At 39.9% G+C, this 26,455-nt stretch overlaps 1 protein-coding gene across 1 annotated transcript in view; it reads right to left on the bottom strand.

Moving 5' to 3' along the window:
- Nucleotides 1-5,164: 5,164 nt before the first annotated feature.
- The window catches only part of LOC128653249 (CD99 antigen), a 200,299-nt gene continuing 179,008 nt past the window's right edge, over nt 5,165-26,455 (bottom strand). The window contains exons 9-12 of the mRNA XM_053706437.1: nt 24,472-24,498; nt 23,904-24,017; nt 22,005-22,058; nt 5,165-5,866 (exon numbers count right to left, since the gene is read on the bottom strand). Of these exons, the coding sequence (XP_053562412.1) occupies nt 5,841-5,866; nt 22,005-22,058; nt 23,904-24,017; nt 24,472-24,498 (221 nt within the window). The 3' untranslated portion in view covers nt 5,165-5,840. The remainder of the gene's footprint in view (nt 5,867-22,004; nt 22,059-23,903; nt 24,018-24,471; nt 24,499-26,455) is intronic.

Genomic DNA, 26,455 nt, shown 5'->3' with positions numbered 1-26,455 from the left:
GCAATGTATGAAATGTGGATAAAGCCGAACACGGGACGTGAGGACTTATGCCGTTAGCACTTGCGATAGAGACACGCCAGTGGAGGTTATTCATGAACTACGGATGTATGGAGGATTTAAAATTTTCACTTTCCGTTTGACTTTTCTTTTTATTGGAACTTTTACCAAGATTTGCTGAACTCAGCTGATGTGTAATAAAGTTTGTTAACCTTGTAAGTACAATACAACTGTGTTGCGTGTTTCATTTATAATACTCTACACACTTGAATCTTTTTGCGCTTCATTTTTTCACAGTTTCGTTTGGATTCTATACAGGACATATCACTTTAAATTTGCTAAAAATCCACTATTACAACTTCTTTAACCCTCAGATTTTTTAATAGATAAGTGTAGAATAAAACGTGAATTTTAAATCACAAGGTATATTACACTTTTCAAGTTGTGCCAATGCTCTTAACATATTTGGATGGTGTCTGCAATATCTCAGATTGTATTATAAATTAACCCCTAAAATAGAGGAAGAAAGGGAAGGGACTAGAACTCTTACGCAGGGATCCCCTTGGGGTAAACCTATGTATCCTCAGAAGGGGCAGTACCTAATACCGTAACATGAGTGTATAATAATAATGGAGAGATAGGGATAGAGGTATTATAGGGTACACTTGGGGTAAGACCCTATAAAGCTTGTATAATTGAGCTGGAGGGCGAGTAAACATAAAATATAACCTTTATTGATATAACAGTTAAAATGTGTAAACACAAGTGTAAAATATTTCTTAATAGTAAACACACCAAAATACCCTCACAAAATATATTAGAACGCTATCTTACAGATTTGGACAAATGTGAGACCCACCAGCTAATCTCAGGACACAGATTCAAACGTCTCTATAATATCTTGTTACATATTAGCATATTTTTGGTGTAAATCCTATCAGTCTAGGACCGCAAAACAAACAGTGTCCTTGTCAGGTATATAGTGTCAAATAATTAGAGACTTAGGGCCTGAATCGATCTAGTGAGCCTTACTAAATGTCATTATATGACCATACATTAGAAACCAATTAAATCAGTTAGGGCAAGTGTGGGTGCATTTAAGTGTATAGTGGATGGCATAGGACCAGCTTAACTATACAAGGAAACAAAAAAAAAAAAGTGTTAAAACCGTGCGTTCAAGAAGAACACACTAAAATGCTTAAATGTAATGACTAGCTTCTCCTTTTACCCTTGGGAAAGAAACCCATACTTATTGGATTGAGAGATAAACAAAGTAGGAGCATTTGTGATTCGTACTATGTTACATGAGGTTAGCAAGATAGAAAAGCAGGACCGATCATGGGCACGGTACACTCAATATCAACGTAATGTTGGTATACCGACCACCGCTAACTACTATTAGCCACCTTAATACAATTTGGGATTACACATTATGATCATTTTCTAAGATGGCTAAAAGTAGTTAGCGGTGGTCGATATACCAACAATACAGTGATACCGAGTGTACCGTGCCCATGATCTGGGAATGTTCGCTCATCCCGCTTTTCTATCTTGCTAACCTCACATAACATAGTACTAATCACAAATGCTCCTACTTTGTTTCTCTCTCAATCCAATAGGTACCGTTTTCTTTCCCAAGGGTAAAAGGAGAAGCTAGTCGTTACATTTAAGCATTTTAGTGTGTTCTTCTTGAACGCACGGTTTTAACACTTTTTGTTTCCTTGTATAGTTAAGATGGTCCTATGCCATCCACTATACACTTAAATGCACTCACACTTGCCCTACCTGATTTAATTGGTTTCTGATCTATGGTCATATAATGACATTTAGTAAGGCTCACTAGATCGATTCAGACCCCAAGTCTAATTATTTGACACTATATACCTGACTAGGACCGCAAAACAAGCTGTGTCCTTGACTGATAGGATTTACGCCAAAAATATGCTAATATGTAACAAGATATTAGAGACGTTTGAATCAGTGTTCTGAGATTAGCTGGTGGGTCTCACATTTGTCCAAATCTATAAGATAGCGTTCTAATATATTTTGTGAGGGTATTTTGGCGTGTTTACTATTAAAATGTGTAAACACAAGTGTAAAATATTAACTGTTATATTAATAAAAGTTATATTTTATGTTTATTCGCCCTCCAGCTCAATTATACAGGCTTTATAGGTTCTTACCCCAAGTGTTCCCAATAATACCTCTATCACTATCTCTCCATTATTATAATATCTCAGATTGTGTATGGATTCTGATGAATGGGATCTTGCACATCATTAGCTATTAAAAAGATGTATTTTAGTGAATGTATTCAGCAAATATTGGCAAGGTGGACAAAAGTCAAGCATCTCTATGGGCTTTCCCATCATTGTGAATCTAGAGCGCTGGTTTTCAAACCTGTCCTCAGGCCTCTCCAACAGGCCAGGTTTTCAGGATTACCTTTAATGAGAGCAGGTAAAATAACCAGGTGTACTAATCAACCGATTATTTCACCTGTGCTCCAGTTCAGATAACCTCAAAATGTGGCCTGATGAAAGGTTTGAAAATCAGTGACCTAGACCAATATTTATATATTTTTGGTTTAAATAAAGTTTATAAACCAAAGAAAAAAATAATGCCGAAGGTGTCTGCTTAAATTTACTTTTGCACTCGCCATTGTTGTAAGACAGAAGTGAGTACAATAACTTACAGGTAGTACGCCGCATCTACAGTAATAAAGAAATTATAATCTGATCGGAATTAAACAAAGCACACACAATCCCTTAATACAAAGTGGATTAACTGTGGCATTAAACGTCACAATAAATACACGTTGTATTAAGACATCATGTAAGTGCTTTGGTAGATTCGGATGTATTAATGCATGCTTAGCACCACAGCGGACTGTAAAAATGAAATTGTAGAACAAATTCTAATTTAGCAGAACCACCATAAGGTAAGCACAAGAAGGGATTGGCTTCCCCCTCTTACTCTTCTACTGTGCAGAGGGAAACCACAATGTTTATGCACCATAAACTTGTACAGGGTTGTAAATGGTAAGTTAGCAAGTGGCCATTTGATCTAAGAGACAGGGAATCCAGCAAAAGAAAAGCATTCAAATAAACTTATTTCATTACAAAATCCTTCTCAGATATGTATACAAGTCATTTGTAAGTCCCTTTAATGTAGCAGGTTTAGTTTAACAGTATTTAAAGGGACATAAGTGTGCAAAAAGAAAATGTTCTAATGTGTTATATGAAGGGATGTGCAATTGTCTAATTCTGTAGCAAAGGAATGCCAAATATATCGGCCACCAGAAGGAATCGGCTATTTTTGAAGCCGGAAATAGAAATCTACTAATGCACATTCCTAGTTATATTAAAGCAATAGTCTAATAATAAAATACTCTGAGCTTAATCGCTGAAAAGGGGTTAAACACACAGTTAAACTCGGCTTCAAAGCAGCAAAACACGACTGGGAGTTGTTGCACACATATAGTGAGTCACCGAGAAAAGGCACTAATCAGCAGTTAGCTCCCAGTAGTCCAATTCTGCTTTTTAGCAAAAGGCACAAAGAGAAGTATAAAACACAAAAAAAAAAAAAAAAAAATGTAAATTGTACCTAAATTAATTTTTGAAGTCAGGAGCATGCAAAGAAAATTCTTGCAGGAGTTGGAAAATGGAAGTAAAATAAATATATTGCAAAGTCCGATGAAAACAAACCCATTACTCTGGTTCAGTGAAAGAATGTTTCCTTAAAGGGACATTAAACCCTAAATATATTTCATGAACCTCCCACTTATTATGGGCAGTGTGTAATGTCCCAGCACCTGAGTAATTTATTTAGTGGGTGTGCAAGCTATAGGAGTCCTGCATCCAAACTCCTTCACAAATCCAAATAAACCAAGGAATAGCAGCACCACCTTATAATAAGTTTATTCAGCCAAAACTCCTACAAAGCATAGCAAGGTTTCAGGTATTAACCCTTAATAATCCCATGGCATGATTAAGAGTTTATACCTGAAACATTGCCATACATTGTATGTGTTTTGGCTGAATAAACTCCTTTTATTATAAGGTGGTGCTGTTGTTCTTTGTCCTCTTATTATGGGCGTCTCCCCTTTGGAACCTAGGTTATACAACAGGTATCTGAAAGTGATGTGTTTGCACATGTGCAGCAACTCAGCACTGGAATGTAGTAACAGCTAAATTTTGACATGGCCGTACCCATGACTAGAGAGAGGTGGGGAACAACCTCAATATTATGCTTATAAAATGTATTTCTGATTCAATCACATCTCATACTTATGCAATTTATCTGTAAAAAGTGGACTATAAAATAGATCATGAACATATATAAATATATTTTACTTCAAACTTTCCTCATTAGCTTCATCCTATTACTTGCAAGGTAGCGTGCATCTGACATGTGAAGGCACTGTCACTTTTTTCCCCCTACTCCTTTAAAGGAAATTTTTTTATTTTAATTTTTTACACACATGTTCATATGATATTTTCTAGTCAGATTTTACAGATATTCTGCATTACTTTCAAGTGATTGTATTTGAGCAACATGTCCCTTTAAATTAAAGTGTTCCTAACTATAAAGAATCCAGTTAATTACATTGTTTAGATGGAAAAGAAAGAAAGAAAGAAAGAAAGAAAGAAAGAAAGAGTATTCCAATATCTGAAAGGGACATTGTACACTAGATTTTACTTTGCATAAATAGTTTTGTAGATTATCCATTTATTTAGCCCATCTTTGGAGTGTTTTTGTGACTATTTATAGTTTTGCTTATATTATAACTTTGTAATGATTTTCAGTCCCTCTAACCATGCACCAAATTATCAGGCGTAGACTCAAGTCTACAGATTCCCATTTGCTCATGTTTGTGTAAAGGGTCTTTTCATATGCAGGGGAGGGGGGTAGGTGTCTGCTCTTCCTGCTTTCCCAGTCAACTTAAATCTACAAGTTTTAAACTGGGAGCTTCCAAGTACGTTTTTAAAAGGTTTTATACTGGATTTTTATATCAGTATCTGTGCATATTATTCTTTATAGTAGTGTCTATTACATGCAGTTATATGAAAATTGGTGTACACTGTCCCTTTAAAATATCATTATTGCCATGGCAATAGAACAGATCTCACAATAACTAATAAAACAGAAAATAAGGAGAGAAATCAGATTGGGGGGTCCCATGAGAAAGACAGGGATCAAAATACCAAATTTTTAATGGGAAGAGACACAGGGAAAGTGAGAAAAAGTCAGGGCTACAAAAAAAGAAAGATGGAAAAATGCAAAGCAATACAGGAGACTTAAATGGGCAAAATGATGTACAGAGTTAAAAACAAAAACCCGTCCTATTATCATGTAAACATGCTAGTGTATATGTAAAAACTACATATTATAAAGGATAAAACAACATTTCTCTCAGATGGCTTCCTCAGTGTCTATTATTCTATATTTGTTGTTTTATAAAAGACACTATCATATAATAAAAATAAAAAAATATATAAAAATTAAAATGATCTTGACATGTTAGTTGGTGTTAAGCAGTATACAAAGAACAAAGATAAAACATCACTAACTTGATGAAACTTAAAAAGGGGCATTAAAGTTAAAACTTTAGAGAATATACAATTTCTGTTATTCTACATCCGGACCGATAAACAGGCAAAAACATAATTAAAAGGGCAGTCCACAAAAAAGTCCAATTTTGCCACCCTATATATTTCCTTCCATAAATTGTCATTCACTTTAACATAGTCCCATTTTTATCCTTGATATTTATGATCTCTCTTCCAAGAATTCTGGTCATCCGAGCATCGTTTCTGTAGATATCTGAAAACTTAGTTTCTTGATCACTTTGAAAGAAGAGCATTTTGTGCTGGAGGAAGATATATAAAAATAAAATAAAATTAAAATGGCATAAAAGCCCACATCATGAACCATCTTATCAAATAAAGTTAAATTAATACAGAGGCAAATGTGAAATTATACCAAAATGTTTCTGAATATTTATCATAACTGGTGACCTTATCTGAAAAATTTCTGAATCTCTATTTTATCTCCAGCATATAAGAGATGCTACACTGTGTTAGAAAGACAGGATATACAGCACTCTTGAAAAACTATATTAAAAAAAAATGTATTGAAAAATGAGAAGAGTATGTAAGAAACAAAATTTATGCTTACCTTATAAATTTCTTTCCGGACATGGAGAGTCCACAACGTCATTCCAATTACTAGTGGGATATAAAACTCCTGGCCAGCAGAAGGAGGCAAAGAGCACCCCAGCAAAGCTGTTAAGTGTAACTGCCTTACCCATAACCCCCAGTCATTCAGCCGAAGGAAATGGAAAAAGGAAGAAACACAAGGGTGAAAAGGTGCCTGAGGTTTAGTCAAAAAAACTGCCGAAATAAAAAAAAAAAAAAAAAAAAAAAAAAGAAAAAGGTCAGGGCCGTGGACTCTCCATGTACTACTTAATAGTGGAAACCAATACCCAAGCTAGAGGACACGGAATGAACAGGAAGGGAGAACAAAATGGCAAGAGGACCTAAACAGAAGGCACCACCACTTGAAGAACCTTTCTCCAAGAAGGAGCTTTGGCCGAGGCAAAATAATCAAATTTGTAGAATTTGGAAAAAACATAATTTATGCTTACCTGATAAATTTATTTCTCTTGCGATTTATCCAGTCCACGGATCATCCATTACTTGTGGGATATTCTCCTTCCCAACAGGAAGTTGCAAGAGGACACCCACAGCAGAGCTGTCTATATAGCTCCTCCCCTCACTGCCATATCCAGTCATTCGACCGAAAACAAGCAGAGAAAGGAGAAACCATAGGGTGCAGTGGTGACTGTAGTTTAAAATTAAAAAATACCTGCCTTAAAATGACAGGGCGGGCCGTGGACTGGATACACCACAAGAGAAATAAATTTATCAGGTAAGCATAAATTATGTTCTCTTGTAAGGTGTATCCAGTCCACAGATCATCCATTACTTGTGGGATACCAATACCAAAGCTAAAGTACACGGATGAAGGGAGGGACAAGGCAGGTACAACAGCCTGTAAAACCTTTCTCCCAAAAATAAACTCTGAAGAAGCAAAAGTATCAAATTTGTAGAATTTTGAAAAAGTATGAAGCGAAGACCAAGTCGCCGCATTGCAAATCTGTTCAACAGAAGCCTCATTTTTAAAGGCCCATGTGGAAGCCAAAGCTCTAGTAGAATGAGCTGTAATCCTTTCTGGAGGCTGCTGGCCAGCAGTCTCATAGGCTAAGCGGATTATGCTTCTTAGCCAAAAAGAAAGGTTGCCGAAGCCTTTTGACCTCTCCTCTGTCCAGAGTAGACAACAAACAAAGCAGATGTTTGACGAAAATCTTTAGTAGCTTGTAAGTAAAACTTTAAAGCACGAACCACGTCCAGATTGTGTAATAGACGCTCCCTTCTTTGAAGGACTAGGACACAAAGACGGAACAACAATCTCTTGATTGATATTCTTATTAGATACCACCTTAGGTAAAAACCCAGGTTTGGTACGCAGAACTACCTTATCTGCACGGAAGATCAGATAAGGAGAATCACATTGTAAGGCAGATAACTCGGAAACTCTACGAGCCGAGGAAATAGCTACCAAAAAAAGAACTTTCCAAGATAAAAGTTTGAACCTCTTCATTCCATAGATATCAAACGGAACCCCCTGAAGAACTTTAAGAATCAAATTTAAGCCCCAAGTTGGAGCAACAGGTTTAAACACAGGCTTGATTCTAACTAAAGCCTGACAAAATGCCTGAACGTCTGGGACATCCACCAGATGCTTGTGCAAAAGGATAGCGCAGAAATCTGTCCCTTTAAGGAACTAGCTGACAATCCTTTCTCCAATCCTTCTTGGAGAAAAGATAATATCCTGGGAATCCTGATCTTACTCCATGAGTAGCCCTTAGATTCACACCAATAAAGATATTTACGCCATATTTTATGATAGATTTTCCTGGTGACAGGCTTTCGTGCCTGAATTAAGGTATCAATGACTGACTCGGAGAAACCACGCTTTGATAAAATCAAGCGTTCAATCTCCAGGCAGTCAGCCTCAGAGAAATTAGATTTGGATGGTTGAAAGGACCTTGAAGTTGAAGGTCCTGTCTCAGCGGCAGAATCCATGGTGGAAAGGATGACATGTCCACCAGATCTGCATACCAAGTCCTGCGTGACCACGCAGGCGCTATCAAGATCACCGATGCTCTCTCCTGCTTGATTTTGGCAGACGAGGGAGCGGAGGAAACGGTGGAAACACATAAGCCAGGTTGAAGGACCAAGGTGCTGCTAGAGCATCTATCAGCGTTGCCTTGGGGTCCCTGGACCTGGTTCCGTAACAAGGAAGCTTGGCATTCTGGCGAGACGCCATGAGATCCAGTTCTGGTTTGCCTAAACAATGAACCAATTGTGCAAACACCTCCGGATGGAGTTCCCACTCCCCCGGATGAAAAGTCTGTCGACTTAGAAAATCCGCCTCCCAGTTCTCTACACCTGGGATATGGATAGCCGATAGGTGGCAAGAGTGAATCTCTGCCCAGCGAATTATCTTTGAGACATCTAACATTGCTAGGGAACTCCTTGTTCCCCCTTGATGGTTGATGTAAGCCATAGTCGTGATGTTGTCCGACTGAAATCTGATGAACCTCATTGTCACTAGTTGAGGCCAAGCCTGAAGAGCATTGAATATCGCTCTTAGTTCCAGAATGTTTATTGGAAGGAGCGACTCCCCCTGAGTCCACAATCCCTGAGCCTTCAGGGAGTTCCAGACTGCACCCCAACCTAGAAGGCTCCGTCAGGTAAATTTTCATTTCTACAGAATCTATCAGAGTTCCTAAGAAGGAAACTCTTGTGAGGGGGGGATAGAGAACTCTTTTCCTCGTTCACCTTCCACCCATGCGACCTCAGAAATGCCAACACTATGTCCGTATGAGACTTGGCAATTTGGAAGTTTGACGCCTGAATCAGGATGTCATCTAAATAAGGGGCCACTGCTATGCTCCGCGGCCTTAGGACCGCCAGAAGCGACCCCAGAACCTTCATAAAAATTCTTGGGGCTGTAGCTAACCCAAAGGGAAGAGCTACAAACTGGTAATGCCTGTCTAGGAAGGCAAACCTGAGAAACCGATGATGATCTTTGTGTATCGGAATGTGAAGATAAGCATCCTTTAAATCCACTGTAGTCATGTATTGACCCTCCTGGATCATAGGTAGGATGGTACGAATAGTCTCCATCTTGAATGATGGAACTCTGAGGAATTTGTTTAAGATCTTTAGATCCAAAATGGTGTGAAGGTTCCCTCTTTTTTGGGAACCACAAGCAGATTTGAGTAAAATCCCTGTCCCTGTTCCTTCTTTGGAACTGGATGGATCACTCCCATAACTAAGAGGTCTTGTACACAGTGTAAGAGTGCCTCTCTCTTTATCTGGTTTGCAGATAATTGTGAATGGTGAAATCTCCCTTTTGGGGGGAAGCCTTGAAGTCCAGAAGATATCCCTGGGATATCATTTCCAACGCCCAGGGATCCTGGACATCTCTTGCCCACGCCTGGGCGAAGAGTGAAAGTCTGCCCCCTACTAGATCTGTTACCGGATAGGGGGCTGTTCCTTCATGCTGTCTTAGAGGCAGCAGCAGGCGTTTTGGCCTGCTTACCCTTGTTCCAGGTCTGGTTAGGTCTCCAGACCGTCTTGGACTGAGCAAAAGTTCCCTCTTGTTTTGTATTAGAGGAAGTTGATGCCGCACTTGCCTTGAAGTTTCGAAAGGCACGAAAATTAGACTGTTTGGCCCCTGATTTGGACCTATCCTGGGGAAGGGCATGACCTTTTCCTCCAGTGATATCAGCAATAATCTCCTTCAAACCAGGCCCGAATAGGGTCTGCCCCTTGAAGGGAATGTTAAGCAGCTTAGACTTTGAAGTAACGTCAGCTGACCATGATTTAAGCCATAGCGCTCTGCGCGCCTGGATAGCAAAACCAGAATTCTTAGCCGTTACTTCAGTCAAATGAACAATGGCATCAGAAACAAAAGAATTGGCTAGCTTAAGTGCTCTAAGCTTGTCAAGTATGTCATCCAATGGAGTCGCTACCTGTAAAGCCTCTTCCAGAGACTCAAACCAGAACGCCACAGCAGCAGTGACAGGAGCAATGCATGCAAGGGGCTGTAGGATAAAACCTTGTTGAATAAACATTTTCTTAAGGTAACCCTCTAACTTTTTATCCATTGGATCTAAGAAAGCACAACTGTCCTCGACAGGGATAGTAGTACGCTTTGCTAGAGTAGAAACTGCTCCCTCCACCTTAGGAACTGTCTGCCATAAGTCCCGTGTGGTGGCGTCTATTGGAAACATTGTTCTAAAAACAGGAGGGGGAGAGAACGGCACACCTGGTCTATCCCATTCCTTGGTAATAATTTCTGTAAACCTTTTAGGTATTGGAAAAACATCAGTACACACCGGCACTGCATAGTATTTATCCAGTCTACACAATTTCTCTGGCACTGCAATTGTATCACAGTCATTCAGAGCAGCTAAAACCTCCCTGAGTAACACGCGGAGGTGTTCAAGCTTAAATTTAAATGTAGAGATATCAGAATCAAGTTGCATCTTCCCTGAGTCAGAAACATCACCCACAGAAAGAAGCTCTCCTTCAGCTTCTGCATATTGTGAGGCATTATCAGACATAGCTCTTAAAGCGTCAGTATGCTCTGTATTTCGTCTAACCCCAGAGCTATCTCGCTTTCCTCTAAATTCAGGTAGTCTGGCTAATACCACTGACAGTGTATTATCCATGACTGCCGCCATGTCTTGTAAAGTAAACGCTATGGGCGCCCTAGATGTACTTGGCGCCATTTGAGCGTGAGTCCCTTGAGCGGGAGTCAAAGGATCTGACACGTGGGGAGAGTTAGTCGGCATAACTTCCCCCTCGTCAGATTCCTCTGGTGATAAATTTTTTAAAGACAGAATATGATCTTTATTGCTTAAAGTGAAATCAGTACATTTGGTACACATTCTAAGAGGGGGTTCCACAATGGCTTTTAAACATAATGAACAAGGAGTTTCCTCTATGTCAGACATGTTTGTACAGACTAGCAATGATACTAGCAAGCTTGGAAAACACTTTAAATCAAGTTAACAAGCAAATATAAAAAAACGGTACTGTGCCTTTAAGAGAAACAAATTTTGTCAGAATTTGAAATACAGTGAAAAAAGGCAGTAAATCAAACGAAATTTTTACAGTGTGTATAATAAGCTAACAGAGCATTGCACCCACTTGCAAATGGATTAACCCCTTTGTTAAAAAACGTGTCTCTTTTTTTATCCGTTTTTTGAACTGACACACCAAACTGCCACAGCCTTGCTGTGGGCCTACCTTCCCCAACAAACAATTTAGGAAGCCTAAGAGCCCTTTAGAGATGTCCTATAGCATTCAGGGGACTCCTGGAGGAAGCTGGATGTCTCAGTCTGTAAAAGTTACTGCGCAAAAAAGCACTAAACTAGGCCCCTCCCACTCATAGTAACACAGTGGAAAGCCTCAGGAAACTGTTTCTAGGCAAATTTAAGCCAGCCATGTGGAAAAAACTAGGCCCCAATAAAGTTTTATCACCAAAGTATATATAAAAACGTTTAAACATGCCAGCAAACGTTTTATATTGTAAATATAATAGAGTATTACCTCAGAAAGTAAGCATGATACCAGTCGCTATTAAATCAGTGTATTCAGGCTTACCTTACATAAATTTGGTATCAGCAGCATTTTCTAGCATTCATATCTTCTAGAAAAATCTTAACTGCACATACCTCATAGCAGGATAACCTGCACGCCATTCCCCGGCTGAAGTTATCTCTCTCTTCAGTCATGTGTGAGAACAGCAATGGATTTTAGTTACAACCTGCTAAGATCATATAAATCACAGGCAGATTCTTCTATTTTTCTGCCTGGAACAAAATAGTACAACTCCGGTACCATTTAAAAATAATAAACTTGATTGAAGCAAAATAACAGCTACATTTCACCACTTCTCTCTTACTACCTCCATGCTTGTTGAGAGTTGCAAGAGAATGACTGGATATTGCAGTGAGGGGAGGAGCTATATAGACAGCTCTGCTGTGGGTGTCCTCTTGCAACTTCCTGTTGGGAAGGAGAATATCCCAAAAGTAATGGATGATCCGTGGACTGGATACACCTTACAAGAGAAAGTATGCTGAGAGGACCATCTTGCCACCTTGCAAATCTGTTCCACAGAAGCTTCATTTTTAAAAGCCCAAGTAGAGGAGACAGCCCTAATGGAATGAGCCGTAATTCTTTTAGGAGGCTGCTGCCCAGCAATCTCATAAGCCAAACGAATCAAACTTCTCCGGCAGAGAGACAGAGAAGTAAGTAGAAATGGCCTTTGGACCCTTACGCTTTCCAGAGAAAACAACAAACAGGGCAGAAGATTTTCGAAAATCTTTAGTAGCTTGTAAGTAAAATTTTAGAGCCCACACAACATCCAAGTTATGCAAGAGACGTTCCTTTTGAGAAGGATTAGGACAAAAAGGAACAACAATTTCCTGATTAATGTTTCGATCCAATACCACCTTAGGGAGAAACCCCAATTAAGTACGAAGGACCCCTCTATCAGCATGACAAATAAGGTAGGTGGAATAACACTACAAAGCTGAAAGCTCAGACACTCTGCGAGCGGAAGAAATGGCAACAAGAAATAAAAAAATTTAAAATAAAAAAAACTTTCCAGGATAACCGTTTTAGATCAACAACATGCACTGGCTCAAACGGAGCGTGCTGCAAAACTTTAAGAATTAAATTAAGGCTCCACGGGGAGCAACAGGTTTAAACACAGGCCTGATTCTAACCAGGGCCTGTACAAAGCCTTGAAAATCTGGTAGGTCTGCCAGGCATTTGTGCAAAAGGATAAATAATGCAGAAATCTGACCCTTTAGGGTACTGACTGATAAACCCTTATCCAGGCCATCCTGAAGAAGACAAAATCCAGGAAGTCCTCACCCAGCTCCAGGAGAAGCCCTTAGATTCACACCAATAAAGATATTTACGCCATATCTTATGGTAAATCTTGCATGTAACCGGTTTTCTAGCCTGAATCAGTTTCAATGACAGCTTCAGAAAAACCACGTTAAGACAGAACTAGGCGTTCAATATCCAAGCAGTTAGCTTCGGAAAATCTAGGTTTGGATGGAGGAAAGGACCCAGAAGTGGAAGGTCTTTCCTCTGAGGTAATCTCCAAGGAGGTAGAGATGACATCCTTACTAGATTCGCGAACCAGATCCTGCGAGGCCATGCAGGAGCTATTAGTATCACCGATGCTCTTTCCTGTTTGATACGAGCAATAACTCATGGAAGGAGAGCAAACTGAGGAAACGGATAAGCCAGAGAAAACCTCCAAGGAACCGCTGGAGCATCTATCAGAACGGCCCGAGTATCTCTTGACCTTGAACCGTACTTTGGAACCTTGGCGTTTTGGAGGGACGCCATCAGATCCAACTCTGGGACCCCACTTGAGGGATATCTGAGAAAACACTTGCGGATGGAGAGCCCACTCCAAGGGGTGAAAAGTCTGTCTGCTCAGAAAATCTGCTTCCCAGTTGTCCACTCCTGGAATGTGGATGGCAGATTTTAACCACAGAGCCCTGCGGGCTAGTACCGTGAATCTAGACATCTTAGCGCCCACACTAATTATATGCATATTGGCATCACAGATAAAAGGTATTGGCCAATTTGAGAGCTTTCATCCTATCTTGGATCTCCTCTACTGTAGTTTCCTCTAATAAGATCAGACAATGCATTGCACAAATAAGATGCAGCTCCCACAATCGTAGCAATACTCGCTACTGGTTGCCACTCTAACCCTTTAAGTAAGCCTCTAGCTTCTTGTCCGTTGGGTCCTTAAGAGAGCTCCTATTTTAGGAACAGTGCGCCATGAGTCACGAAGAGAGTCAGCAACAGGAAACCTCTTAAAAACAGGGGAAAGGGAAAAAAGGAACCCCTGGCATATCCCATTCCTGAGCAAAATTTTTAGACATCTTCCTTGGGACAGGAAAAACCTCCTCAGAAGATGGGGAAAGCAAACTCTATCCAATTTAGAAGACTTTGTGGGGTTGACAGCAAATGAAGGTTCAGAGTCTTCTAAAGTAGCTAAAACCGCCTTCAATAGTAACCGGAGGTGTTCAAGCTTAAATCTAAAATTAACCTCTTTAGTCTCTGAAGATTATTCTGCTAAAGTGTCAGAGTCTGAGATATCACCTTCAGAAGCTACTGAAGTATTCTCCTCAGACATCTGAGAAAGATTGAGACATCTGAGAAGATTTAATCCTTCAGTTAAATATTAAACACTTGAATTGGATTCAAATATATAAATATACATTTTGAAAACTGCATCAGTTGCTGAGGATTCTACCGGCCAGAATAATGTCCTACTACCAAGAGCAACTCTAGAAGTGATTGTAAACCCAATTTTTTTCTTTCATTATTCAGATAGAGCATATGATTTTACGCAACTTTCTAATTTACTCCTATTATCAATTTATATTCGTTCTCTTGGTATCTTTATTTGAAAAAGTAGGAATGTAAGCCAAGGAGCTAGCGCTTGCTGATTGGTTACTACATTTAGACTTCAATAAGCAAATGCAACCCAGGTCTGAACCAAAAATAGGCCGGCTCTTAAGCATACATTACTGCTTTTCAAATAACGATACCAAGAGAAGGAAGCAAAATTGATAATAGGAGTAAATTAGAAGGTTGCTTAAAATTGCATGCTCTATCTGAATCATAAAAGTGTCCCTTTAACAGCAAAAGCTTGACTGGTCCTGAGTCAAATATCAAAACCACACACTGCCCAACAATATATACAGATAATGCAAGATACCATCAGTTTATGAAAGACTCACAGGGAGTTTCACAGTCATCAAAATGTGTAAAGATTAAATGTGTCATCTCAGAGGTCTTATAAGCTGTGCACCTCCTTAGGGCAAAGTTAGCAACCTCCATGTAAGTCTCCATCACAGCACAAAACTACCAGAATTGCACTAGAGCAATGACAAAGGGGCATCAGCATCTCACATGATGCAAATCTCTCCAGTAACACCCCCACCGCTTCACCCTTTGAGCAATTTGAGACGTAACCAATTTTATGTTCATTTTGCACTGTTCAAACTGAGGTTTTCTGATGCTTACAGCATCTTTCATGATACCGACTTTTTATATTGATTTTAATTTTGGCTTTTAACACGTTGTGCTGTATTCCCAGTGCTTTATCTCTCATATGCTTTTATTTATATAAAGAAATGATTATAATAAAACGTCTGCACCATTAATTGATTTAAAGGGATTTTTTGCTTAATTGCTGCCCCTTATTTTTACGTACATCTTTTATTGGTAGGTCATTAGAATAATTAACTAAATCATATATATATTTAATAATTTTATATATTTTACCATACTTAATTGTAAGCCCTAAACTAGAAAAAAAATATATAGCGGCATATGTGGTTTATAAGTCAGATTTGGAAATCAGTTCATTGGCACACTAAGTTAATCACCCCTGGAAGGTTGTTTAAAATATAAAAAAGGACATTTGGCAGTAGAAAATGCAAACACTTGTCTCTGATTAGATCTTTAGCACCTGTAAAATACATAGTCTGTGAGCCAATCAGAAGCAATAATCCATTGCATCTTTTGAGTGTACTTTAACTGTATATAACCCCTGAAAAACAGGCAAGCATTGGGTCAATTATAGCAAAGCATTATAGTATTTAATTAATGCACTATTATATAGCCTAAAAGGATAGCAAACACCTTGTTATTACAACACATATCTGTTGTGTTCCTATAGATAAATTAGCCAAATCTTAACCATGCTTTTTCTGCAATTATTTTTCAATGGCCAAACTCCACCCACCATTTTCCTTATTCGGAAGAGCCAAATAACAAAATGATGCTTACCAGATCATTTCCTTTCCATCTGTATGTGGAGTCCACGGCTTCATTCCTTACTTGTGGGAATGCAGAACCTGGCCACCAGGAGTAGGCAAAGATACCCCAGCCAAAGCATTAAATACCTCCCCTCATCCCCCAGTTATTCTGCTGAGGGAACAAGGAACAGTAGGAGAAATATCAGGGTATAATTGGTGCCAGAAGAACAAAAAAATGTTGGTCCGCCAACAGAGAAAACGGACGGGGGCCATGGACTCGCCTCATACAGAAATTATCTGGTAAGCATAATTTATGTTTTCCATCTTAATATGAGAAGTTCACGGCTTCATTCCTTACTTGTGGGAAACATATACCCAAGCTCTAGGACACTGAATGAAAACGAGAGAAAGAGAGAGAGAAAAAGAGAGAGAGAAAAAGAGAGAGAGAAAAAGAGAGAGAGAAAAAGAGAGAGAAAAAGAGAGAGAAAAAGAGAGAGAGAAAGAGAGAGAGAGAGAGAGAAAGAGAGAGAGAGAAAGAGAGAGAGAGAAAGAGAGAGAGAGAGAGAAAGAGAGAGAGAGAGAGAAAGAGAGAGAGAGAAAGAGAGAGAGAGAGAGAAAGAGAGAGAGAGAGAGAAAGAGAGAGAGAGAGAGAAAGAGAGAGAGAGAAAGAGAGAGAGAGAAAGAGAGAGAGAGAAAGAGAGAGAGAGAGAAAGAGAGAGAGAGAGAAAGAGAGAGAGAAAGAGAGAGAAAGAGAGAGAAAGAGAGAGAAACAGAGAGAAAGAGAGAGAGAAAGAGAGAGAAACAGAGAAAGAGAGAGAGAGAGACCCTATTCTGAGGGCACCACAGCCTGCAAAACCTCTCTCCCAAAAGCTGCTTCAGCCGAAGCAAAAAAAGTCAAATTTTGAAAAGGTATGTAGCAAGGACCAGGTAGCCGCCCTACAAATCTGCTCCATAGAGGCCTCATTCTTAAAGGCCCAAGATTAAGCCACAGCTCTAGTTGAATGAGCTGTAATCCTCTGAGAAGGCTTATGACTCGCTGTATTATATGCTAAGCAAATAATGCTCCTAAACCAGAAAGATAGGGAAGTGGAAGAAGCCTTCTGCCCTCTACTCTTCCCAGAATAGACAACAAACAAGGATGAAGTCTTTCTGAAATCCTTCGTAGCCAGAAGATAGAATTTCAAAGCCCGAACCACATCCAAATTATGAAGTAATCGTTCCTTCGAAGGAGGAGGATTGGGACACAAGGAAGGAACCACAATCTCCTCATTGATGTTAAGATCAGACACAACCTTAGGAAGAAAACCCAACCCAGTGCAAAGAACAGCCTTATCAGCATAAAAAACTAGGTAAGGAGTCTCACATTGCAAGGCCGCCATCTGAGACTCTGCATGCCGAAGCAACGGCCAGTAGAAAAAGAACCTTCCAAGACCGTAACTTAATGTCAACCGAATGCATAGGCTCAAACTGAGCCCTCTGCAAAACCTTAACAAAATTTAAACTCCAAGGAGGAGCAGTAGGTCTAACACAGGCCTGATTCTAGACAGAGCCTGAATAAAAGACTGTATATCAGGAAGCTCAGAGAGCCTCTTGTGCAGTAACACAGAAAGCTGAAATCTGTCCCTTTAAGGAACTTGTGGCAAGTCCCTTCTCCAAACCATCTTGAAGAAAGGAAAGAATCCTGGACACCTTGATCTTATGCCAGGGAAATCCACGCTCTTCACACCAGAATAAGTAGGTCCTCCACACCTTATGATAGATGCAACGAGTGACCGACTTTCTAGCATGAATGAGAGAATCAATCACCCTTTCAGAAAAACCTCTCTTGGCTAGAACTAAGCGTTTAATCTCCACGCAGTCAGTCTCAGAATCTAGATTCTGATGAATAAAAAGGACCCTGTTCCAGCAGATCCCTGCGACAGCGTAACCTCCATGGAGGAGATGAGGACATCCCCACCAGGTCCACGAACCACATCCTTCATGGCGACGATGGAGCAATTAGAATAGCCGAAGCTTGCTCCTGTTTGATGCGGGCCACTACCAGAGGTAGAAGTGGTAACAGTGAAAAAAGGTTAACTAGGTTGAACCACCAAGGCACTGCTAATGCATCTATCAGCTCTGCCTGGGGATCCCTGGACCGCAACCCGTATCTGGGTAGCTTGGTATTGAGTCGGGAAGCCATGAGATCCATCTCCGGTGTCCCCCATCTGTTGCAAATCTCCACAAACACCTTGTTATGGAGAGACCATTCCCCTGGATGAAACGATTGTCTGCTAAAGAAATCCGCTTCCCAGTTGTCCACACCCAGAATGTGGATCACTGACAGCGAGCAGCTGTGGGCCTCCACCCATTCCAGAATCTGAGATACTTCCCTCATTGCTAGGGAGCTCCTTGTTCCCCCTTGATGGTTGATGGAAGCCACCGAGGTTATGTTGTCTGATTGGAATCTGATAAACTGGGACGAACCCAGAAGAGGCCAAGACTTCAGAGCGTTGAAGATCGCTTGAAGTTCAAAAATGTTGATCGGGAGAAGAGATTTCTCGAGTCCACAGGCCCTGTGCCTTCTTGAAACCCCAAACAGCTCCCCATCCTGATAGGACTTGCGTCCGTAGTCACAATCTCCGAGAATGGTCTCAAGAAGGATGTCCCTTGGGACAGGCGATCTGGACAGAGCCACCAAGAGAGCGATTCTCTCGACCTGTTAAGAGAAATCTGTTGTAACAGATCCAAATGGTTGCTGTTCCATTGCCTCAGCATGCACAGCTGAAGAGGTCTGAGATGGCACCTGGAGTAAGGAAAGATATCTATGCTGGACACCATAAGCCCAATTACCTCCATACACTGGGCTACAGAGGGCCCTTAAGGAGGTCTGGAGGGCAAGACAGTTGGAAGTAATTTTGCAACAATCTGGTCTGTAAGAAATATCCTCATGGATATGGAATCTATTATCGTACCCAGGAATTCCACCCTGGTACTGGCAACCAGAGAACTCTTTGCTAAGTTTATCTTCCATCTATGAGATCGAATAAGTAGAAGAGCTCTTGCATGGTCTTCTGCCAGCCGACAGGACAGAGCCTGGACCAGGATGTCATGGAAGTATGGTGCTACTGCAATACCTCTAGATCTCAACACCGCAGGCAGAGCCCCCAGAACCTTCGTAAAGACTCTTGGGGCAGTAGCTAGAGCAACAAACTGGAAGTGCTGGTCCAGAAAGGCGAATCTTAGAAACTTGAAGTGATCCTTGTGTATTGGCACATGAAGGTAAGCATCCTTCAAGTCTATTGTAGTCATGAACTGTCCCTTTTGAACTAAGGGCAGAATGGACCTTATCTGCATCTTAAACAATGGGACCAACAGGAACTTGTTTAAGCACTTTAGTTCCAGAATCGGGTGAAACATACCCTTCATTCTTTGGGACCACAAAAAGGTTTGAGTGGTACCCCAGACCTCTCTCTGCTAGAGGTAGAGGCACAATTACTCCCAGGGAGGAGAGATCCCTCAAGCACCATAGAAAAGCTCCTCGTTTGTCTGGTCTTGAATACAGGTTTGATAAGAGGAATCTGTCCCTGGGTGGATGAGATTTGAAAACTATCCTGTAACCCTGAGTGATGACCTCCAGAACCCAAGGGTCTAGTATGTCCCCCAGCCAAGCCTCCACAAAGAGATAGTCTGCCCCCAACACGATCCAGTGACTGATTGGGGGCTGCCCCTTCATGCTGATTTTGTTTCGGCTGACTTCTTGTTCTGCTTTGATTTATTTGAAGATTGAGACAGCTTTGTGGCGGGCTGCTGGCATTGGGATTTATCCAAACGAAAGGGACAAAAATTAGAAACCTGTCCTTTAGGTTTATTCTTATCCTGCGGTAGAAAGGCACCTTTGCCCCCCCAGTGACCGTGGATATGATCGAGTCCAGGCCTGGAGCAAAAAGAATCTTCCCCTTAAATGGAAGGGATAGTAATCTAGATTTTGAAGTTATGTCTGCAGGCCAAGACTTCAGCCAGAGTGCCCTACGAGCTAGAACAGAAAAACCTGATGTCTTGGCATTCAGGCAAATAATATGCATATTTGCATCACAGAAACAAATTAGCTACCCTCAAGGCCTAAATTATTTCCTGGATCTCGTCGAGGGAAGTTTCCACCTCAATCATCTCCAAATAGAGAGTCCCACCAATAGATAGCGGCTCCAGCCACCGCTGCTGCAGGCTGAAACAAATACCCTGTGTGTTGAAACATCTTTCTTAACAGTTTCTAGCTTATCCATGGGCTCCTTAAACGACAAACTATCCTCAAGCCGGATAGTAGTGCGCTTAGCGAGCATGGAAATAGCTCCATCCACCTTAGGGACAGAACCCCACAACTCTAATTGAGAGTCTGGAACTGTGAAAAATTTCTTAAAGGAAGAAGGGGAAAAAGATACAAGTCTCTCCCATTCATTCTTAATATTTGCCATCTTTTCAGGAACCGGGAAAGTCTGTGGCACCACCCTATCCTCATAAACCTTATTAAGCTTAGGAATAGAAGGTTCCTCAGCTACGTTAGAGGTTCCGGAACCTAAATTACCCAAAACTTCCTTTAATAGAAAGAGTAAGTGCTCAATCCTAAATCTAAAGTCTGGTTCCTCCGCAGCCGGAGGTTTAGAGGAAGCAGATTCCAACCCAGAAAGAGCATCCTATTAGAGGTGTCCTCATCAGCGGATAATCTAGAATCAGATAAATCCAACAAGTTGGTAGATGACCCCTGGGAAGGATAGCAATATTTGACCTTTTGCTTGCGCTTAGCAGAGCGAGGTAAAGCACTGAAGGCAGCAGACACTACTGAACAGCTACAAAAGGCAAAGCCTGGCGGTAAGTGGGCCCCTCCCAAAGGTGGATTAGTAGTGCTATGGGATACTGCATGTGTAATAGGAGATGACTCACAGGACAGAGACCCCTCAGAGGTGGACGGCTCAGTGGTATTAAACATCTTGGGTTTCTTAGATACAAGTACTTATTGAGGCATGTTGAACATAATTAAGCAGGCGGGTATACCGTAGACTCCTAAAAATAAAAACAGGTATTAGATTTAGGTAAAGAGGGAGTACCCTCTAACATATCAGAGTCCTGCATAGCTTGCGCTTTTAAGCTGGACTATAGAAAAAGTTAAATGGCACCTTTATACCCTCACTGGCTGGGGCACTTACCACCTCCTATGACCCAGGTGCCACAGAGAAACCGCTTCATCTCCAGTAAACCGCACGGTCAGGAAAGAGAAAATCAATGAGACCACACCCGGTAACGTGGTGTACCATGCAGGACCAACCCTGCTCCTGGAAGAAGCGCGCCGGAGATATTAACCTTTGATTCCATACAGATAAAAATTCCATACAGATAAAAGGAGCCACACTGTGACCCTGTCTTCTTGCGTTATCATACGAGTATAAAATGAAACTATCTTACCGGAATCACCGCCGTGGAACAGACACACAGCTTCTCAAGTTTGACAGTCTTGATGCATCGCACCTGACATGGACTTGAGTGACAGAAGTCGGCAGTGAAACTCGTCAACACTGATTGCTTAGGAGCTGTTAATACAAGTCTGGATGGTTTAGCAGAAAGACTCTCGCTGCATCTCGAGACCCTAACATTAGTCAATGCTCTCACTGAGATGCTGACAAGACTACTTAAAACTCCAGTCCCATACCGAAGAGTACTATCCGCCATAAGAGACTACTACAGATCTTTTGACACTTCTCTGCCATCATCCTGTGATGAAAGGCAAAGAATGACTGGGAGATGAGGGGAGTGGGGGAGGAATTTAAGCCTTTGGCTGGGGTGTCTTTGCCTCCTACTGGTAACCAGGTTCTGTATTCCCACAAGGAATGAAGCCGTGGACTCTCCTCATTAAGATGGAAAAGGGCTTTAGCCCATAGATAACAAGCTCTCAATTTGAAGATGTTTACTGCCTCTTTAAAGCAAAAACTATTAAATGTCACTTTTTCATTCTATATGAAACAATATTGTGATACTTCTTTGGATTATAAAACCTGATCTGCAAATATTATAAATACTTAATAGGTCTACTAACCTTGTGGGTCTGCTTGTTCGGCTCTTTTATCGTCCATGTTTACATTTTCTGGATCTGTGAAGTAAAATAATAAATACAAATAAGTTCCAAAAAATAAAAGTAAATAATAATCCAAAACCAGGGCTGAAAAAAAAAAAAAAAAAAAAAAAAAAAAAAAACACACAAACCCCCCCCACAAAAAAATAAAAAATAAAAACCATTTGACAAGTTCCTAGATAAACCAAGTTGAAATGGTCATAGTAAAGGATGTTGCCACCACATAAATTTAAAAAGTGATAGCAATAATGTTAAAATAAGTGATTATATAGTCTAGGTAATGCCAATAATGCACACTCTTTTACTCTATTCTTTATTTGAACACAATACATAGCGATACTTGCACTTTAAACACTTAAAGGAACAGTCTACACCAAGATTGTTACTGTTAGATAATGCCTTTACTACCCATTCCCCAGCTTTGCACAACCAACATTGTTATATTAATATAATTTATAACATTTAAACCTCTAAATTTCTGCCTGTTTCTACCGTTTCTAAGCCATTACATACAGCCTCTTATCACATGCTTTTTTTATTAGCTTTTAACAAGACACTGCTAATTCATGTGTCCCATATATAGATAAGATTGTGCTCTCTCCCGTGGAGTTGTGCATGACACTGCACAAATTGGATAAAATGCAAGTCAATAGATAATAAATACATAGCCATGTGATCAAGGGGCTGTCAGAAGAGGCATAAATACAAGGTAATCACAGAAGTAAAAAGTACATTTATATGACCATGATGGGTGTGCAAAACTAGGGGGGGGGGTAATTAAAGGGATTATCTATCCTTTTAAACAATAAAAATGTTGGAGTGGACTGCCCCTTTAAGTAATCGTAGTAGAGGCTTAATAAACAAATATATTGGTAGGTATAGGTGTGTAAATCAACTATGGTGGAATTAACCTTTAACATACATATATTCTTATAGATCCCTTTGAAATAGCATACCATTTGTCTAACAAAGTTACCTTAAATTGATGGCTACAACTACAGTAGCATGGTTACTACTATCAAGCTATTGTTTTTCATCCTGTGCCTGCAGTTCTCTTTAATCTATCCTCTTATTTTAACCATTCAGAAGTGCTGGTTAGCTCTGCTTCTTCACACGGGGTGCCACCATCTTGGAATGTAAGTATCTTGTACCATGTGACAGACTTGGTGCACATTCCCAGATCCATGACATTTTTTGTCTTCTAGACAAGCTGTATAGTGCTAATAGACAGTGGGATCTGTACATTTTTGTATTGCCACTTTGCACTGTATTCTTCCTGTGGACTTTTTCACATTTATGTAACTTAATGGTGAGTTTAAAAAACAAACTAAAAAAAAAAAAACACCACAAAACTATGAGCTAATCCAAAGTTTAAGGTACAGCTGTCAAAAAGATGGCAATATCATGGATCTGTAAAATCACACGATGTCACAATACGAGCGTACCAAGATGGTGACACCTAGTATAAACATGGCTTCTATTATGGGTTAAAAGTATAATCCCAATTTATGTAAATCTGCTAACATTAATGTATGAGCAGGTTGGAAATAACAGTTTTAATTAATATAAATGTTATATCAATGTAAAATAGTTTATACATGAATATTGATAAAAAAAAAAAAATTCTGATAAAACATTACCTGGCCTACTAAAATTATGTCTAATTACACTGCCCCTGCATCAGCCATCTAGATATATATATATATATATATATATATATATATATATATATATATATATATATATATATATATATATATATATATATATATATATATATTACACACACATTTTTTTCTCATTTTGACTGGCTTGCCCCTTTAAAATGCTGACAAAAAAAAAAAATGAAAACTAAGCACTTACCACCTTCTTGCTTAAAACATAGTTTTTTCTTCTGATATGCAAAGAAGCTTGATGCTGCTCCCACAATAGCCACACCTACAGCACTCAGTACGCCAGCAAGAACACTTTGGTTTTCTGCATTCAAATGACAAAATTTAAGGGGCATAAATTTAAACACTGCATAAAATAAAAAAAAACGGCAATCAGGACTGACGTCTGCTAGCTTAATGCAAGAGTTTGGTGAATGCTTTAACAGTAGTATGACCAGACTACACAAAACACCCAAAAAAAAAACACCAGACACAACACATCTAAACCTAATGACCTATGCCCCCTACACCCCATAGCACATAAATGATGCCAGACCAAATAAATGTTGCAGGAAGAATTAATCTTAATTTGTATATAGAAGAAAAAAAAACTTAATGGCTATACAATACAATGAAAGTTTAATTTTGACTTTCCTTTAAACAAAATGTTACATTTGGAAAAAAAAAAAAAAATTGTAATTTGCTCTAGCCTAACCCGAAGGAAAAAAAATACCACCCCCCCCAATTTCAGATCATTTACAGGTCAAAAATGAACTTACGTCCTCCCTCATTTGTATCTTGTCCACCTGCAAAAGTAAAAATAAATAAATATACATAATTTATTAGTGAATCTTAACCAAATCTCAAACCACTCAGTAAAAAAAACAAAAAAAAAAACACAAAAAAAAACACTTTATTTTAATAAAAAAAAAAAAATCTGGTAACAAAACTAAATTTATGCTTACCTGATAAATTTCTTTCCGGATATGGAGAGTCCACAACGTCAAATATTAGTGGGAATATCAATCCTGGCCAGCAGGAGGAGGCAAAGAGCACCACAGCAAAGCTGTTGAGTGTCACTCCCCTACCCATAATCCCCAGTAATTCGACCGAAGGAAAATGGAAAAAGGAATAACAAAGGTGTAGAGGTGCCTGAGGTTTAGACAAAAACACCAAAAAAAACAACTGTCTTAAACTAAAGGGTGGGGTTGTGGACTCTCCATATCCAGAAATAAGAAAGAAAACAAAATGTATGCTTACCTAATACATTTCTTTAAGTTATGGAGAGTCCACAACGTCATCAATTACTAGTGGGAACCGATACCCAAGCTAGAGGGCACAGAGGACTAGGGAGAACAAGACAGGCAGACCTAAACAGAAGGCACAACCACTTGAAGAACCAGTCTCCCAAAAGAAGCCTCAGCCAAGGCAGAACTATTACATTTGTAAAATGTTGAAAAAGTATGCAAAGAGGACCAAGCTGCAGCCTTACAAATCTGTTTCACAGAGGCTTTATTTTTGAAAGCCCAAGAAGAGGAGATGGCACTCGTGGAATGAGCCGTCATTCTCTCAGACCTGACCAGCAATTTCATAAGCAAAACAAAATTATACTTCTCAACCAGATGGAAAGAGGTAGCAGTAGCCTTCTGACCTTTATGCTTTCCAGAAAAACAGACAAACAGGGCAGAGGACTGGCAAAAATCCTTAGTTGCCTGTAGGTAGAATTGTAGAGCACACACCATGTCCCAAGTTGTGCAGGCGTTCCTTATGAGAAGGATTTGGACAGAGAAGGAACAATTTCCTGATTAATATTTTTATCTGAAACCACTTTAGGAAGAAAGCCCAACTTAATACAAAGAACCACCTTATCAGCATGAAAGATAAGGCGAATCACACTGTAAAGCCGAGAGTTCCAAGACTCTCCGAGCAGAAGAGATAGCAATAAGAAACAAAACCTTCCAAGATAACAACCTAAAAATCTATGGAATGCAATTGCTCAAGTGGAGCCTGCTGCAAAAAAACTTTAAGAACAAGGTTAAGGCTCCAAGGAGGAGCAACAGACTTAAACACAGGCCTGATTCTGACAAAAGGATTGCACATCTGGCACATCCGCCAGACTCTTGTGTAACAAAATGGATAATGCAGAAATCTGACCCTTTAGAGTACTGACTGACAAACCCTTCTCCAGTACTTTCTGGAGAAAGGACAAAATCCTAGGAATCTTGACCCTACTCTAAGAGTAGCCCTTGGATTCACACCAATAAAAGATATCTACGCAATATCTTATGGTAAATCCTTCTAGCAACAGGCTTGCAAGCCTGAATCAGGGTCTCAATGACCGACTCAGAAAAAACACGCTTAGACAGAACTAAGCGTTCCATCTCCAAGCAGTCAGCTTCAGAGAAACAAGATTTGGATGAAGAAATCGACCACGAGTTAGAAGGTCCTTCCTCAGAAGAAACCTCCAAGGTGGAAGAGATGACATCTTCACTAGGTATGCATAACAGATCCTCTTTTTTGGGAACCACAAACAGATTTGAATAGAATCCTTGACCCTGTTCCCTTACTGGAACAGGAACTATCCCTCGAGGGAAGAAATGCCTCTCTTTATCTGGTCTGCAGAACCTGCCCCTAGGAGGAAGTGTCTTGAATTCTATTTTGTAACCCTGAGATACTTTGTCCACAGCCCAGGGATCTGGGACATCTTGTATTGACGCTTGAAGAAAAAAAAAAAAAAAAAAAAAAAAAAAAGACAGTCTGCCC

Source organism: Bombina bombina, chromosome 3 (genome assembly GCF_027579735.1).
Source record: "Bombina bombina isolate aBomBom1 chromosome 3, aBomBom1.pri, whole genome shotgun sequence".
NCBI classification, from domain to species: domain Eukaryota; kingdom Metazoa; phylum Chordata; class Amphibia; order Anura; family Bombinatoridae; genus Bombina; species Bombina bombina.
Note: the sequence above shows the minus strand (reverse complement) of the source record. Positions and strands in the feature narration are given on the sequence as shown.